Source organism: Mus caroli, unplaced genomic scaffold (genome assembly GCF_978045245.1).
Source record: "Mus caroli unplaced genomic scaffold, Mus_caroli_1 scaffold_14, whole genome shotgun sequence".
NCBI lineage: Eukaryota > Metazoa > Chordata > Mammalia > Rodentia > Muridae > Mus > Mus caroli.
The window spans coordinates 75,380,317-75,396,386 of record NW_028227269.1 but is presented as its reverse complement, the minus strand read 5'-3'; the positions used below and the strand labels follow the sequence as shown (position 1 = coordinate 75,396,386).

Here is a 16,070-nt window from a genome sequence, read left to right as displayed (position 1 = left end):
CAAGAGATCCAGCTGTAAGGCATTTTCTCAATTAGTGATCAAGGCAGGAGGGCCCAGCCCGTTGTAAATAATGCCATCCCTGGGATGGTAGTACTGGGTTCTATAAGAAGGCAGGCTGAGCAAGTCAAGGGAAACAAGCCAATAAGCAGCACCCCTCCATGGCCTCTGCATCAGCTCCTGCCTCCAGGTTCCTGCCCTGTGTGAGTTCCAGTCCTGACTTCCTTTGGTGATGAACAGCAGTGTGGAAGTGGAAACTGAATCAACTATTTTCTCCCTAACTGGCTTCTTGGCTGTGGTGTTTCACTGCAACAATAAAAACCCTGGCTGAGACAACACGGGACTTTACATTTCATCTCGTAAGGATGATCATATTGTAAAATGTATCCTCAAAGTTGGTCATTCAGTATCAGTTTTCCAGAACCTCCACAGAGCATGCTGTGTGAGAGGCTTTCTCTCACAATGAGGGCAAAGTGCTGCTTGTTACACTACCACAAAATATAAAAGCAACACTCTAGAGGGCTCAGGAAGGCTCAACAATGAGGGCTTGGCATCCGCTCTCAGAGAGAGCTGAAGGTCTAGTGTAGCTGGTTTGTTTTCAGATAGCCAGGGGAGCGATACCTCCCAAAAGACAAAGGGACCATATTCTCTCTGTATGTCCTAGGTTTCCCTTAACATGACCGCTTTTTGAACACTGGCCAAGAGCTTGGGGGGTCTAGAAGAGATGCCCAGACCTCCCAATAGCAATTCCCCAGCTCTGCCTGGAGAACTTGCTGGAATGCAGATACGGAATTTTCACAGGTAATAAATCCTTGGCCCTTAAATGCTTCAAAGCTCTTCTGAGAGCCTCTTCTCTTAGGTGATTCTAAGACACATGGTAATAGCGATTCCTGTGAGACCATTGCTATCCTTGGGGCAAAGGTACAATGGCTCATTCCAGATGGTGGAGGACTCAAGTCCACTCTGGGTCTGTTCAGAAACTTCAAAACAGGCAGGGGGAGAGGTAGGAGAAGGGAGTTGAGACTCAGGGCAGCTGTTTGCTCCTTCTGCTGACTCAGGGCTGGGCAGACACCAGCAACCACACCCGAGGCTCCATCTGCGCTCAATGCCTGAGCTCAGCCCTCCCTTCCCATCACCAGACTTCCCCATGGTCCCAGAGATAGAGTCACATCACCAGTCCTAGGCCGGGGAGAGGATGGTGCAACAGCTACTCACTAGCAAGCTCTTCAGGTTCAAAGAACGTTCCTTCTTGAGGATCACCAGCGCAGCCAAGCCACAGAAGGTGTAGCCACCGTGGGCTTCCATCCCTGGCACCCCACCAATGCCGCCTTCCCAGTTCTGGCACCTATGAGATCGAAAGAAGCAGATGTGGAGAGTGCAGGGACGGGGACAATCGTCCTAACCATATTCTGGTGACAGAGAATAAGTCGTCTCTGATTAAAGCATAAGATGGTAGCACCATGGATAGAGCTGTGCTGATTTATTACCTGGGCTGTGTGTGTGTGTGTGTGTGTGTGTGTGTGTGTGTGTGTGTGTGTGTGTGCATGTGTGTACACGTGCATATGGAGGCCAGAAGTCAGCTTTGGGTGTTTGTTCCTCAGGAGGGCTAGCCACTTGGGCTTTTTTTTAAAGACAGAGTCTCTCACTAGAGCCTGGGGAATCATACTTTTGGCTAGGATATCTTTGACAATGAGTCCTAGGGATTCCCAAACCCCCTCCCCAGTGCTGGGATTACAAGTATGTCTGGCTTTTCACATGGGTACTGGGCTCAGGTCCTCTTGCTTGCACAGAGCACTTTATAGGCTGAACTATCTCCCTAGCCCCTTATCTATTAATGTTAGCAGATTCCTTTTCCTAGAAAACAAAACCAGTAGGCCTTGGAGATTTAGAAACTGTCCACTCACATAAGAAACGGAATAGCACTGGTCAATCCTCATGGGAAAAGCTGCAGAATACTATACGTAGCAGAGTCAGCCAGTTAACATAAAGTAGAAGAATAACTGCTATCTCTGGCTATTTTCAAGTACAAGTTTATTGGTGAGTGCCTTTTCATTTTTGTCTAGTTTCTTCCTTTTCACCCTAGCTCTGGAGCTCAAACTCAGGACTTGACACACGCTGGGCCACACCCGTCCCTCTGATTTCCAGTTTCTTTCTTTCCTGTTTCTGTTTGTTTCATGTAGCCAGGCTGGCCTTGAATTTCCTAGAGGACCCCTGTCTGGCCTGACCTCTATGCCACTCAAGTGCTAGGATCCAGATGTGTGGCACCCTGCTGCAGCTATCTGGGTTGTCTGCTGGTTTTTTGGTTTGGTTTGGTTTGGGTTTTTTGTTTGTTTGTTTGTTTGTTTGTTTTTTGTAGTACTGGAGATTAGACCAGGGCATTTACATGCTAGGCAAGGACTCTACCACTGAGCTACCTCTCAGCCTGCTTTTTGCTTTTGGAAGTAGGTCTCCCTAAGCTGCCCAGGCTGGCCTTGCATTACTCACTCTATAGCCTAGGCAAGACCTAGATTTGGGATTCTCCTGTTTTAGCCTCTGGAGTAGCTGGAATACAAACCCACACTAACAGGCTGCATGGCTTAAAACTTCTGTAATGAACACACACACACACACACACTCACACACACACACTCACACACACACACACACACTTTGAGCTATGTTGTTGGCAACTCTGTTGTCCAGGTGGGCTCAAGTGATCCTCCTATATCAGCTTCACTGAGACTGGAACTACCTGGGTGATGGCTCACGGCTGTAATTTCAGAGCTTGTAAGGCTGAGGCAGGAGGACTGTCTGGGCTACAGAGTAAGACCCTCTCAAACAAAAACAAACAACACCAACGATAAACCCCCTAAGTAGAAGATTGTGCCCAGCTTGTAACTGCTCAAAAATAAACTTTGTGGGGACTGGAGAGATGGCTCAGTGGTTAAGCGAACTGACTGCTCCTGAGTTCAAATCCCAGCAACCACATGGTGGCTCACAACCATCCATAATGAGATCTGATGCCCTCTTCTGGTGTAGGACAGCTACAGTGTACTTAGATATAATAATAAATAAATATTTTTAAAAAAATAAACTTTGTTTTTAAATTTTAGAATTTTCTATATACTTAAAGTATCCGATGTTTTAGTCTAGTTACCTGGGACTAATCTCTGAGCTACAGGCCAGCCTGGTCTACACAGCAAGTTTCAGTCCATCAAGAGCTGCATATGAGACTCTACTTTTGAAAGACCCACAACGTGAGGACTCCCCCACGTTCTGACTCAGGAGAGGCAACACCCCAAATCACACAAGAAACGGTCTTGCTGCAACTGCAAGAGGATTTTTATTCAAGAGCGCTCTTGGGCCCATGGTCATACACCACGCAGGGGTTGAGGACCATGGCGCCCCGGGTAGCTGAGTAAGGGGGTATTTAAAGGAAGAAACCACAATTCAAGGAGGTGGGGAGGGCGTTGTTGGAAAATACCAAAAATACCAGTTAAGAGTCACAAGGAAGTGCAAAGTCACAAGTGTCAGGTTATCTCTCAAGACAGTTTCTAAGAGCCCCTAACAATCTAAGAGCCCCTAACAATAGCACATTTGCATTGCAGGTTCCAGTAATGGTCAGGGTGCCATTCTTTGAATGAACACTCTTTGAACCCAGGAAGCGGGTGGGTGAACCCAGGAAGGAATGTCGCTATCTGTTTTATGACCAGCACACCTCGGAGCACTGAGCCACAGAGGCCACATTCCCAAACTTGGGCCTAAAGGCCTAGAATTTTTTACTTCTTTCAATGCTACATGCACACACACCACACACATATACTGCAGACACATGCTCTGCTTTCCTTCCCGTGGCTTTATACAAACAGGAGCATATGATACACCCTCTCTGCACCTTGCTTTTCTTCAGCTAATAAGACTCTTAGGAAATGACCATGGTGGCACATGCCTGTAATCCCAGCACTGATAGATGGAAGAAAATCAGAGTTCATGCCAGCCTCAACTATACAGCAAATTCAAACCCAGCCTGAGCTGCCAAAGACCCTGTCTTCCACACACCCACAAACACAAAAAACGGACAACACAAAGAACTGAATGCAATAGCCCAATAAAACAGAAGTAAGAGGATTTAAATGCATAAACAGCCAGGATAAAGACAGCAGGAGATGACATGAGCACAGGCTAGCAATAGCGAAATCCTAAAAGCTGACCTGACTGACAAGTACAGAGGCTAACAGCACCTAACCAGCTGGTTAGAGAAACCTTCCTCCGTTCTGGGCCGGTGGCAGAGAAGCAGCAGCAGCCAAGAGCAGGAACATGCTTGATTTTTATGATGGTTTAATAAGAATGGCCCCGATAAACTCGAATACTTGAATGTTTAGTCCCAGGGCGTGGCACTATTTGAGGATTAGGAGGTGTGCCCTTTTGGAGTGGGTGTGTCACAGGGGATGAGCTTTGAGGTTTCAAAACCCCAAGCCAGGCCCAGTCTCCACTCTCTCTCCCTCTTTCTTCTGTTTCTCTTCTTTCTCCTCTCCCTCCCTCTGCCTCTAGGTCTCCCTCTGTCTCTCCCTGTCTGTCTGTCTGTCTGTCTATCATCTATCTCTAAAATCCATGCTTCTACCAAAAGGGAGGAGGGTGCTGGATCCCAGCTTCCACAGCAGAAAGGAGGGATCAGTGGGAGGCCACCTCAGGGCCCAAACACCTCACCTTTTCCCTACTTGTAATTCATAAGAAGCCTGCAAGGTTCACACCCTAGGCAGGAATTTGAAAGCTCAAGAACAAAGCCCTTCAGATACTGATACTGAATTCCCTGAAAACCAGCTAGGTCTTAACTCAGCGTGGGTGCAGGCTCTGTCAGCCTTTCAGTATCAGACACAGCATGAATAGGGTTGCTAAACACCAGATACAGGGGGCGCATCTCCATATGGAAGAGAGACCCAGCCTCAAAGGCAAGGGGGAGGAGACAAGCTGGGCCCAGAAGAAAACTGCTTAAAGTTGCATCTTAATTTAAAGTTTATTTTATTTTATTTTAAAGTTTATTTTAAAGTTTTATTTCTTTTTTGTGTATGAATGTTTTGCTTGCATGTTTGCTTGTATACCATGTGCAGTCCCTGTGGAGGCCAGAAAAGGGAGTCGGATCCCCTAGAACTGGAATTATAGAAGGTTGTGAGCTGCTATGTGGTTGCTGGGGTTGAACCCATAGCCTCTGGAAGAGCAGCCAGGGCTCTTAGCCATTGAGCCATCTCTGCAGCCCCTTACAGTTGTATCTTAGATAATACTGTGTGAAGGAAGCAAAGATGGCAAAGTGGAGCAGCAGAGAATATAAAAAATAAGTATTCAGGGGGGAACCAAACTCTGGAAAATTAAAAATAAGACTGGAGAATAAAACAGCAGAAGGATGGAAGGGTAAATGGTAAGGCAAGCTCTTGGAAAACACAAGAAAAAGTTAAGAGATAGAGAACAGACCCCCAGTGACCTTTAAAAACCATTAGGTCAATCGGGCAGTGGTGGCGCACGCCTTTAATCCCAGCATTCGGGAGGCAGAGGCAGGTGGATTTCTGAGTTCAAGGCCAGCCTGGTCTACAGAGTGAGTTCCAGGACAGCCAGGACTACACAGAGAAACCCTGTCTCGAAAAACCAAAAACCAAAACAAAACATTAGGTCTTGGTTACTGGTGGTGAATGCAGACATGTACGGCTGGCCAAGGTGCTGGGAATACGTGTGGGGCACTTTTCTTTGATAGGACATTGATGCTGCCCCTCTACAGCTCAGATACCCTCTGAGGGCAGCTGTGAAGTGCTGAAAGGCAGACACAGCCATTGCAGTCACGATCTCACAGGACCTGCCCAGGACTGGACAATGCTACGTCATGGCTCAGCTCAGGGAGGAGCTTACCAGGCCCCTCCCCTCCCAACTGAACTAGTGGTTACTGATGGATTCTGTACCTACTGAGGAGCCCAGGGGATATCCCCAAAGCTGTGGTGACACAGACGACCCTGGGAAAACTCACCGAGTCACAAAACAAAACAGACATCAATGTGGGAAAGGGACTTGGAGAGAAGGTGGGGAATAGGTGAGGGGTGGAGATAAGAGAGGGTGGGGGATGGGGGAATAGAAGAGGGCGGGTGACACTAATCAGAATGCACTATAAATATGTACAAACTGTCTAAGAACAAATTCGATAAAAGTCTTTTAAGATGAGGTTAATACTTGTGTAAAAGATGCTGTGAAAGCAGCCGGGTTATATTGACATATGCCTATAATCCTAGCACTCAGGAAACCAAGGCAAGATGGCCAACAGTACCGGTCAGCCTTGGGAATCACACTGAGACCTTGTTTCAAAAATAAAAATAAAGAAGTTGCTAAAGAAATACTGCAAGGTGATTTCTTGGTCCTGAAATGTGTGCTTTCAAATGAGAGTCCTGCTGAGTGCCTACCACACAGGGAAATTGATCCACACCAAGATTTACCATCAGGACGTTTTCACACAGCACCAACAAAGGTTCTTGACTGGGAGGGAGTCCTGATGGCCTGGCACGGTGGCAGGCAGGCACTACGGTTACCACCACAGGCTAACTCACTTGAATCTGGTGTGTTCCAGATGTGTATATAATTTAACATCCCATCATTCCACACAAAGAAATGAAATGATGTGTCCAAGGCACAAAGCTAGTGAATAAATAGACTGGCTCAGTCAGATCCCCATGTTCCGTGAGTGTCCTGTTAGTAAGTCCACCTGAAGACTGGGCTGGACACTCCTACGCAGTGCAGAACATCTCCAAGGCCTGGCCGACTAAGGGAGTGCAACGTGGCATTAAAACTTAGAGCCAACAACTGCAGAGAGCTGCTCCTCTTCTATACAACCCTGTCTTTCTCTTCTTTTTTCCTTCTGGTTTGCCCAGGGGATGCCCTTAGTACCCTAGTGGTGGCAGTGGCAGCCTGGGTCTTAGGGCAGGGCAGGGCAACTAAATCTAATAGAAGGCCACCATCTTTAGCAGGAAAAAACAGGCTACTAGAAAGTGAGGACAAGCCAGGAGAGTCAGAGATGGAAAAACCCAAATTGAGCTCAAGTTTCTCCGTTGAAAGCACATACACTGGGCAAACCGAGCAGCTTGGAATCAAAACCGATCTGAGATCTGAGCCGCCACCCACGGCAGGGCAGAGCACTGTTTGAAGTTTACAGTGGGAGTTTGACTAAGTGGCTTGTCTGCTAAAAACAAAAACATCCTTTGAAGCGATCTAACAGAATCCATTCTCGACAATACACCAGCCACCATGTCTAGGACATCTAAAGCCATTCAATTCACCAACACCCAAGAAAATGAGACATGTCTATTTCAAGATACTCACAGGCTGAAAAGACCTACACATGGGTTTTAAATTTTTTATTTGATTATCTTATTCTACATGTATGGGTGTTTGCCTAACATGCATACCTGTACGCCACATGTATACCACATGCCCATGGAGGTCTTTAGAGGGTATTGGATCTCCCAGAAATCAAGTTACATACAGCTGTTAGCCACTATGAGGTTGCTGGGAATTGAACCCTGGACCTCTGGAAGAACAGGCAGTGTTCTTAATCACTGAACCACATACACACCCACACACACCACCCTTTTGAGACAGGGCCTCACTATATTGCCCAGACTTGTTGGTCTTGAATTCCTGGATTCAATGGATCTTTCTGCCTTTTGCTCTGGAGCAGTAGGGACCAGCACACGCTTCTGCCCTGGCTCCCCAAGGGTTTGTACGCAGATATAATTCCCTGTTTGCCGCAGAAGTGAAGAAAAGCATACTGGGAAGGAATAAAAAGATGGGATCTCTCAACTGAGAAACAAAGCACGAAGAAGAGCCAAATCCAGGGAATGCCCAGTTTCAGTCTCAAAGCACCACCATCTCTCTACTGTGTCCTCAAAGACTGTTAGTTAGTGTGGAAATCAGATCCACTGATGAGGACATGGAAAGTCAAAGACAACGAAGCAATGCTTACAGAACTCAGACAAATCAGTCTACACCACTGCCAAATTATTAATCTCCAACCAGACAGACCACCAAGCAGGCTTGCAAATAAAGATGCATTCAGGGTCTTAAAAATACATTTCCTAGGTGTCTTTTTCTAAGAACTTTGGGAGTGTTATGCTTTATTAAAATGAATAATAATAAAACAGGGCTTCAATAAAGCAGAAAAATGAAGTGAATTTCATGCTGGAAGGAAGCTTCCAGATGCCTGCTGTGTATCAAGCTGAGAGCAGTCTGTCTAGATCTAAAGCAGAGATGGGGCTGGGGGTGTGACCCAGAACACACACACTCAAACACACATACACACCCACACACATACACACTCACCCCCACACCCACAAATAAACACACATTCACACACACATATACACCACACACAAATATACACACAAACACACTCACACATACATACACCCCCACACACAAATACACACTCACACACACACACATACACACCCCCACACAAATACACTCTCACACCCCCACACAAATACACTCTCACACACACATACACACCCCTACACAAATACACACTCACTCACACACTCACACACATACACACTTACACACACACTCACACACATACACACACAAACATGTGCCTTTTGTTTTCTATTTTTAAAAGGGTCTCTTATAGCCCAGGCTAGCCTGAAACTCAGGATGGGGCTAAAGAAGGCCTTCTGAATGCTGTGGTCACCTTGTGGGTACCGAGGGCCACCACACCCAGTCCTGTTTCCAGTGTTTTGTTCTTATAAATGAGTCTTTGTCTCTTTCATGCACGTGGGTGAGTTTCTGTAGGAGTGAAGTTTCTGGGTTTTCTAAGCAAGGCTGTTTTTAGATATTGCCAAACTGCTTTAATCAATTTAGACATACTCTCACCAAGGCTACCTACCAAAGGTTTTGATCTGTGCCAATATAAACTATCATATAGCATTAATGGAAGTCTAAAAATAATCCCAAGTACTTATAAAGGGCACAGAACTAACTCCTAAGACGGCTCTTATAATTTTATATTCCCTTTTGGACTTTCAAGTTTTTTATGTTTCTTGACTGCTAGCTCTCTGAGGACTGGGGACTATGTGACTTCTCCCACCTGGCTATCCATTCGGCCGTGCCTTCAAAGAGGTCTGGAGTGATGATGTTGGTGAGAGAGGCTACTGAGGCAGCACAGTATGCACTCCTGCAAAGACAGAAACAGGGAAACACATTAGGCTCCAAGGAAAAGCCAGAACGAGGCCCAGAAAAATGCCTGGGTATATTACTGCAGTCACAGCTCACTCTTGGCACACAGCTAGTCTTCTTGGGTCTCTGAGAGGTGTGACATTCTGTCTGGATAGAGTTGCTCACAACACGGCTTCAGTGAAGGAACATGACATTCTCTGTCTCCGCACAGGCAAACTACAACCTCAGAATTGATGGCCATATCAATTCATCTCAAAATTAGATTGAGCCCTTTTTCCAAAGACCTACCACGGTTCCCACATCTCATCTGGTGTTGATGAGGTTCGTTCGGATGTCTCACTGCTACAGACTCAGGACCTCTGTCTGCATTAAGGATGCACTCCGAAGCAGGCCACCACACTCTACTAGCTGCTCAAGCCACACAAGAGAGACAGGAATTGGTACATCCTTATGCCTCTAGAGAAAAGAGCTCTGATTTCAAGTGTTGTCCTCAGACACGCAGAAACACAGCTTTCAGCAAAAAAAAAAAAAAAAAGTAGGAACAGTGCTTCGGATATGGCTCAGTTGGTAAAGTGCTTACCAAGCATGCACAAAGCCCTTGTTGTGCAAAACTGGTCATGGTAATGTATGCCCTAATCTCAACAGTCAAGAGGCAGAGGCAGGGGGATCACAAGTTCAAGGTTATTCTCAACTTGAGATACATGAGATACTGTTTCAAAAGGAAAACATAAAAAGGTAGCCCTGTCTTTCCGGAAGGCAGGGTAGTTCTGGGGATCTAACTCAGGGCTGTGCACACGCCATGAGCATTCTCTTCCACTAAGCGCTATTTCCAGCTATCTGAAAATGAGCAAATAAAATAAAATATGATTTGAGATACTCTTGTCATTCTATTCGTTCAGTCATAAGTCTCAGGACATTCATCTTCTCCACCTGTCATGGAACACATTCATACAGTCTTTTCCAATACCCACCATGGAAAGTCAAAAATTATTTCTTTAAATTCTACTTACAAATACTGTCTCTAAGAGCTCAGAAGGAACAGGAGAGGGAAGGAAAAGCAAGCTTGGCTCCCATCTTATTCTATGTATAGACTTAACATGAAGCCAAACTTACTGAGGCGCTCTACAGAAATCTCTGCAGAAGCCACGGGCTTGAATGTCCTATCAGCATGCTTGAATGTCCTATCAGCATTATGACCGGCCAGGCTCCCCCTGGCCAAAGGCACAGCAGAGGCTGAGCTGCGCCAGCAGGCATCCTGAGTGCACAAGAGTTAAGTGTGCCGAGGGCCAAATGCTGTCGTTTACCATATGCTAACTTTGAAGGTATGATCTAATTTCCTCCAGGCCTTGAGCCACTCACAAAGGCCCAGCAGTGTTTTCGGAGGCTCTTGAATCCTAATGAGGTAGGGAGGGGGCCTGTAATGCAGTCTGCCTTTCATCAGAACTGACAGGGGAGGCAGTTGTGGAATTCTGTCCTCTGGGGTGTGACGTGGCTGCTACAGTCTTGAAATCAGAGCAGTTGTGATGACTTCAATAGATCCTCACAAGATAGTGTCTATTAATATTCCTGGGTAGGAGGAGGGTGGGGGCGGGGCATCAGACCCTTATTGGAGACACCGGCTACTCCTTTTCTGAAACCAGCTTCCCCACCAGGTAGGTGTATGTACTCCTGGCCTGAGCTGTAGGCAGTCTTAGGTGCTAGAGAGTATGTAGGAGGTAGAAGATTGCCTGGGGTGAGGATTCGAATGAGGCAGCTATCGTGACTAAACTGTTTCTTTGGCCTGTTATTGCCCGATCTACTGAGGGTGAACAGAAATTTGCCTCCTTCGGGAGGCAGAGGCAGGTGGATTTCTGAGTTCGAGGCCAGCCTGGTCTACAAAGTGAGTTCCAGGACAGCCAGAGCTATACAGAGAAACCCTGTCTCGAAAAACCAAAAAAAAAAAAAAAAAAAAAAAAAAAAGAAATTTGCCTCCTAGGACAAGACGATCAGCAACTAGTGGCCAGGCAGGGGATGAATGGAACCAGAGATGCGTTGAGGGCAGTACAGTTACATGGCCTCTGCTAAAGGAGATGGGCTAGCAACTGAGGCTGAACTATCAGAGGGGAGAGCATCCAGGGGGCGCGGCCTTCTTTCCCCATGTGGTCTGGATAAGCATGTCTCCATGCTGGAACAGCAAGTGGAGGTTCCCCAATATTGATGTAAGACATGAAGCAGAAGCTGAGCTGTCTAACCCAAAGTCTGCAGGGGAGATTCCAGGGCAACTGTCCTCCTCTCTACTCCTTGATGTGACACAGGGTGACAGGCTTCTTGATGTCTGTATTAGAGACACCCTCAGATGGTTGATGGACCCAAGAATAAATCACCATCCCTGACGCCTCCATGTACGGATGGAATAGGACAGCCAAGAAAACCAAGACTAGCCGATGAGACAAGCAGCAGAAACTGAGCTGTCTGCCCGGAGGGCGGAATCTGCTCACGGGAGGGAGGAGTTAGAGTGGGAATGGGGCATGTGGGTGTTGTACTCCATGTTAGCCTTCCAGCAGGATGCCCTAGCCTAGATAAAGACAAGAGGCAGAGGTGCTGGCTTGCCACTGCTTAGGGCTGGGGCAAACAATGGGAAAGTGTAAATTGGATCCGAACAAACAACCGTCTGCAATCCAAGAGTCTGGAACGCGGGGGAAGAATCAAACAGGGAAACGAGGTAGAAATGATAGCAAGGGAAGGAGGCCTAGGAAAGGAGCATGTGAGAGTTCTGTGTGTTCAGCAGGGAGTTAAGAAGGACATTAAAGCAGTCGGCGCCTTGGGACTGGGTTATGGGTCTTTTGAGGTTTGCCAGTGACCACGCTGTGTAATGATCTCTGAGAGGAAGGAGAGGTGCTGGTGGACCTGGGTAATTTAGACTGGCATGTCCATCTGGTTTGTAAAGGGCTAAAGCCATCAAGAGGAGGTTTGAAAAAGAAAAACCAGATAAAACGGCCTGTTCATGTCCGGGTCGCTTGAAACCAAATGAGGCAAAAATCTGTGTTCACATGGAGTTCATAAAAAAGCTGACAGAAAGTCAAATACATTATGAGCTTCTAGTATAGTGTTTCTCAACCTGTAGGTCGAGACCCCCTTGGGGTCCAACAACCCTTTCACAGAGCTCACCTAAGATCATCAGAAAACACAGATGGTTTGCATTACAATTCATAACAGCAGCAAAATCATGGTTATGAAGAAGCAACAGAAACAATGTTAAGGTTGGGGGGGTCACCACAACATGAGGAACTATATTAAAGGGTCGCAGCATTAGGAAAGCTGAGAACTACTGGTCTAGAAGCTTGAACAACCATTCCCTAAAGTGGAAGAGGACAGTGGTGCCCACTGCTGTGGGGGAAGGAGCCTTGAGGGTGAGAACTGCCACAGCCACTTCCCTAACAAGGTGGCCAAGGCTGCTCATACACAAGGGCCTTGCAGGGCAACTAAGCGCCCTGTGATGTGAGGATTTACTGGTGTTCTTCTAATGTGCAGAGATGCCAGAACTATGAGCTGCCTTAGTTCCCGGCTGCCCCGAGGGTCACCAAGAACAGTGAACATCAGCAGACTGATACAAAGACAAAGGGATATAAGTAAAACTCTTGCTGGGGTGGACAATTATCCCCCACTATGCTCTCTACATTTTCCCCTTGAAAATATACTGGGAGTAGAGATTCTCTACCCAACCCAGGACACTTGGAACAGCCAGCTGTGCCTGATGATGGCAAGGCGGTAGGATCAGTGCTGGCCTGGAGCTGGAACTCAGGAAGCTCAGTCAAGAAGCAGGTGTGGTAAGCAAGAGTGCAGTACTGCTACCTCTTGGTCCCAGGCTGGGCAGTACAGCACAAGGTGGTTCTATCAGGCCCACCAGGCATGGGTAGGCGTGCACGTGACCTATGGCAGTACCCCAAGACAAGGAAGTAAGTTGGCTCAAGGACAATGACCGTGGACACAGTGAGCTAATTAAGGTCGTGCCTCCCACATGCACTGCTGCATCCAACATTGCTCTTTGGAAGAAACTACTTATAAAAGCAAGGGGATCAAAGTCAGACATGCCTTTAATCCCAGCACTCAGGAGGCGGAGGCAGGCTTGAGGCCAGTCTGATCTACAGAGTGAGTTCCAGGAGAGCCACGGCTACAGAGAGAACCCTGTCTCACACAAACAAAGCAATGGGATCTTTTGAATCTCACTAAGAGTTTTAAAAAAAAATATTTCCCTAGCCACTAAATCCTAAAACCTATTCCCACTTGCTTGGAATAGCTGCAGGTGGTAGGCATTTGGAGCTCCTGTCCCCACTTTGTGAAAAGAGTTCCTTTTCACAATGTTACAGGATACAATGTTAACCTCTAGGCGCTCATTCACAATGTTACAGGATACAATGTTAACCTCTAGAAGCTCTACATTTCACAATGTTACAGGATACAATGGAACCTCTAGACGCTCTACAGATTTGGAAAAGCACCTAGAAGAACAGAGAAACAGAAGGTAAAGAATGTATCCTGGGTGTGGGGGTATCGCCCTCTGTTACTGGCAAGTGAGACCCCTAAAGTTCCACTATACAGGCTATATTGCTATTGGCTCCATACTAATGGTACGTAACTCAATGGTAAGATCCTATTGCTGAAATACTGTATGCTCGGCTTGCAGAACACAAAGGAATCAATCTGGGATTGAACTAGAAGCTCACTGGTTGCTTTTTGTGGTGCCACAAAACACTATGCTGGCTGCTGAGAGAAAACTGTCATCAACAGGCCTGCTTGGCTGTGCACTCTGTGTGTTAATGTCATAAACATAACAAGCACAATGTGCCTGCTGGTGAAGCAATGGCACATCTGTTTTGGGTACAACCAACAACTTGTCAATGAAGGGAAACTATGTTTGGTATTGTAAAACAGGGTCAAAAAACCCTGTGCAGGCTACTGCTACTGTTTTGTTAAATAGTGTATCTTTACCTGTTACCAGTTTACCCCCTACACATTTGTCTAAACAAGTTACCTGAGAGACTCATAATTGGTCAAATTTTTGAAAACATCTTGCTGTGCTGTTTTTGTTTTTGTTTTTTTCCAGACAGGGTTTCTCTGTATAGCCCTGGCTGTCCTGGAACTCACTTTGTAGATCAGGCTGGCCTCGAACTCAGAAATCCACCTGCCTCTGCCTCCCCAGTGCTGGGATTAAAGGCATGCGCCACCACTGCCCGGCCTAGCTGTGCTCTGTATTGCTGCTAAGATACAGTGACCCAGTGCTCAGCAAATAATTATACATCCACATAACTCCAAGGTTCAGGAATCACTGCAGAAGAGAATATAAGAATACAAAACCCAGGAGAAGGGGTAGAGTGTTGTGGAATTTTGTCCTCCTAGGCATGACATGACTGTTGTCATCTTGAAATCTTGACTACCTATGTGACACTCAGAAAGGGGAGAGGAGGGTGTTTAGCTCTTCAGCGAGACTCCAGCCTCTCACTCCTTCCTGACCGATTCGGCTACCTGTGGCTTTAGAGAACATAGGATGTGCAAGGTTGGCTGGGGACAGGAACTCCAACCGCGCAGCTTTTGTGACCATCACACGGTTGGTGATGCAGCTGCCCATGTCTCCCATACTCTCTGAACAACTCCAGTGCATTTGATGGTTCACCAAGCAGGACCTGGATGGAATTTTCTTTGACCTCTTGACGTCCTCTCTATCTGAGATGGACAGAAATAGACTCCCAAGAAAAGTCACACAACAGACACCCAAACCACAAGTCCCAGATCACACACAGAGCTGGGGAGGGAACCAGGTACAACTTTCTATGTGGCTTCTTCCTGTCCCCATACCCAGCACCATGGCTCTCAGGCTTGTCTGCTCTGGTCTTCTCTTCACCACTGTCACCCAAACCCAAGCCATTGTCATTCAACTGGATCAACCTTCTGTTTGCCCCCTCCTCCTTGCAGCCCAGAAACCAGAGGACATGTCTGGAACACCACAATTGATTGACTGCAACCAGAGAACTAGAGAGTACAGGTCAGCTCCTATCACTGCCTACTTAAAACCCGCATGAATTTATTTGCCAGCCACTGTAATGAGAGCTCAGAGTCTCCTCAATCCCCAGCCTGTCCCAGCTCATTGTTCCCTGGTGCCCACAGGCCTCCTACAGCTCAGCAGCTTTCAGCTAACTGCTCATCCTTGAACACATCCTGCTCTGTCACTTGTCTCTCCTCTCTCCCCAGAGAATACTACAAATGTCATAGTTAATTCACGAATAAATGAATAAATGAAATTGAATAAATAATGGCCCCCTTTTTGTTTGTCTTTCCAGTACCAGGGATTGAATCCGGTGTCCTAGATAAATGAAGTAAATGCTCTAAGTTAGAGTTGCATGTCAAACTTCCATCTTGCGTTTTATTTTGAGACAGGATCTCACAGTTGCTAGGCTGGCCTTTAATTTATAATCCTGCTCAGTCTTCTGAGTGGACGGCTGAGGTTACAGGCCAGGTCCAGCTAACAGTGGCTCCTTCCTTCACTGTTCATCGCTGGTGTCTGAAGCTATCAACACCTGAGTAAGGAACTCTTAGGAACTACCAGGAGTTGTTCTAGGCCCCCAGGATCGAGAGCCCATCTCTGTCTGATCAGGCACTGGAATAGGCTGCTCTCAAAGTGATAAACTGTCTCTGGCTTTGACTTTCTCTCCTGAGCACTGGGCTGGTGCTTCTAGGCAAAGGAAAAACAGAAATGTGGAGTGAAAAACTACGGAAGTCATGTTCTAGGAGCCAGACACAATGGGAAGACTGTCGTGCAAATGACAACTGTAGGCTCGTTGGCAGATCTGTCCCAGGACCACAGCAGGGGAGGAGGATGGCCTGGTGCTCCTTAATAGAACACACACAGAACTGAC

General features: G+C 46.8%; 1 protein-coding gene across 1 annotated transcript in view; it reads right to left on the bottom strand.

The window, feature by feature from the left end:
• Positions 1-16,070, bottom strand: part of Fntb (farnesyltransferase, CAAX box, subunit beta) — a 79,992-nt gene that overhangs the window by 12,910 nt on the left and 51,012 nt on the right. The window contains exons 7-8 of the mRNA XM_021178669.2: positions 9,092-9,178; positions 1,213-1,342 (exon numbers count right to left, since the gene is read on the bottom strand). Coding sequence (XP_021034328.1) covers positions 1,213-1,342; positions 9,092-9,178 — 217 coding nt within the window. The remainder of the gene's footprint in view (positions 1-1,212; positions 1,343-9,091; positions 9,179-16,070) is intronic.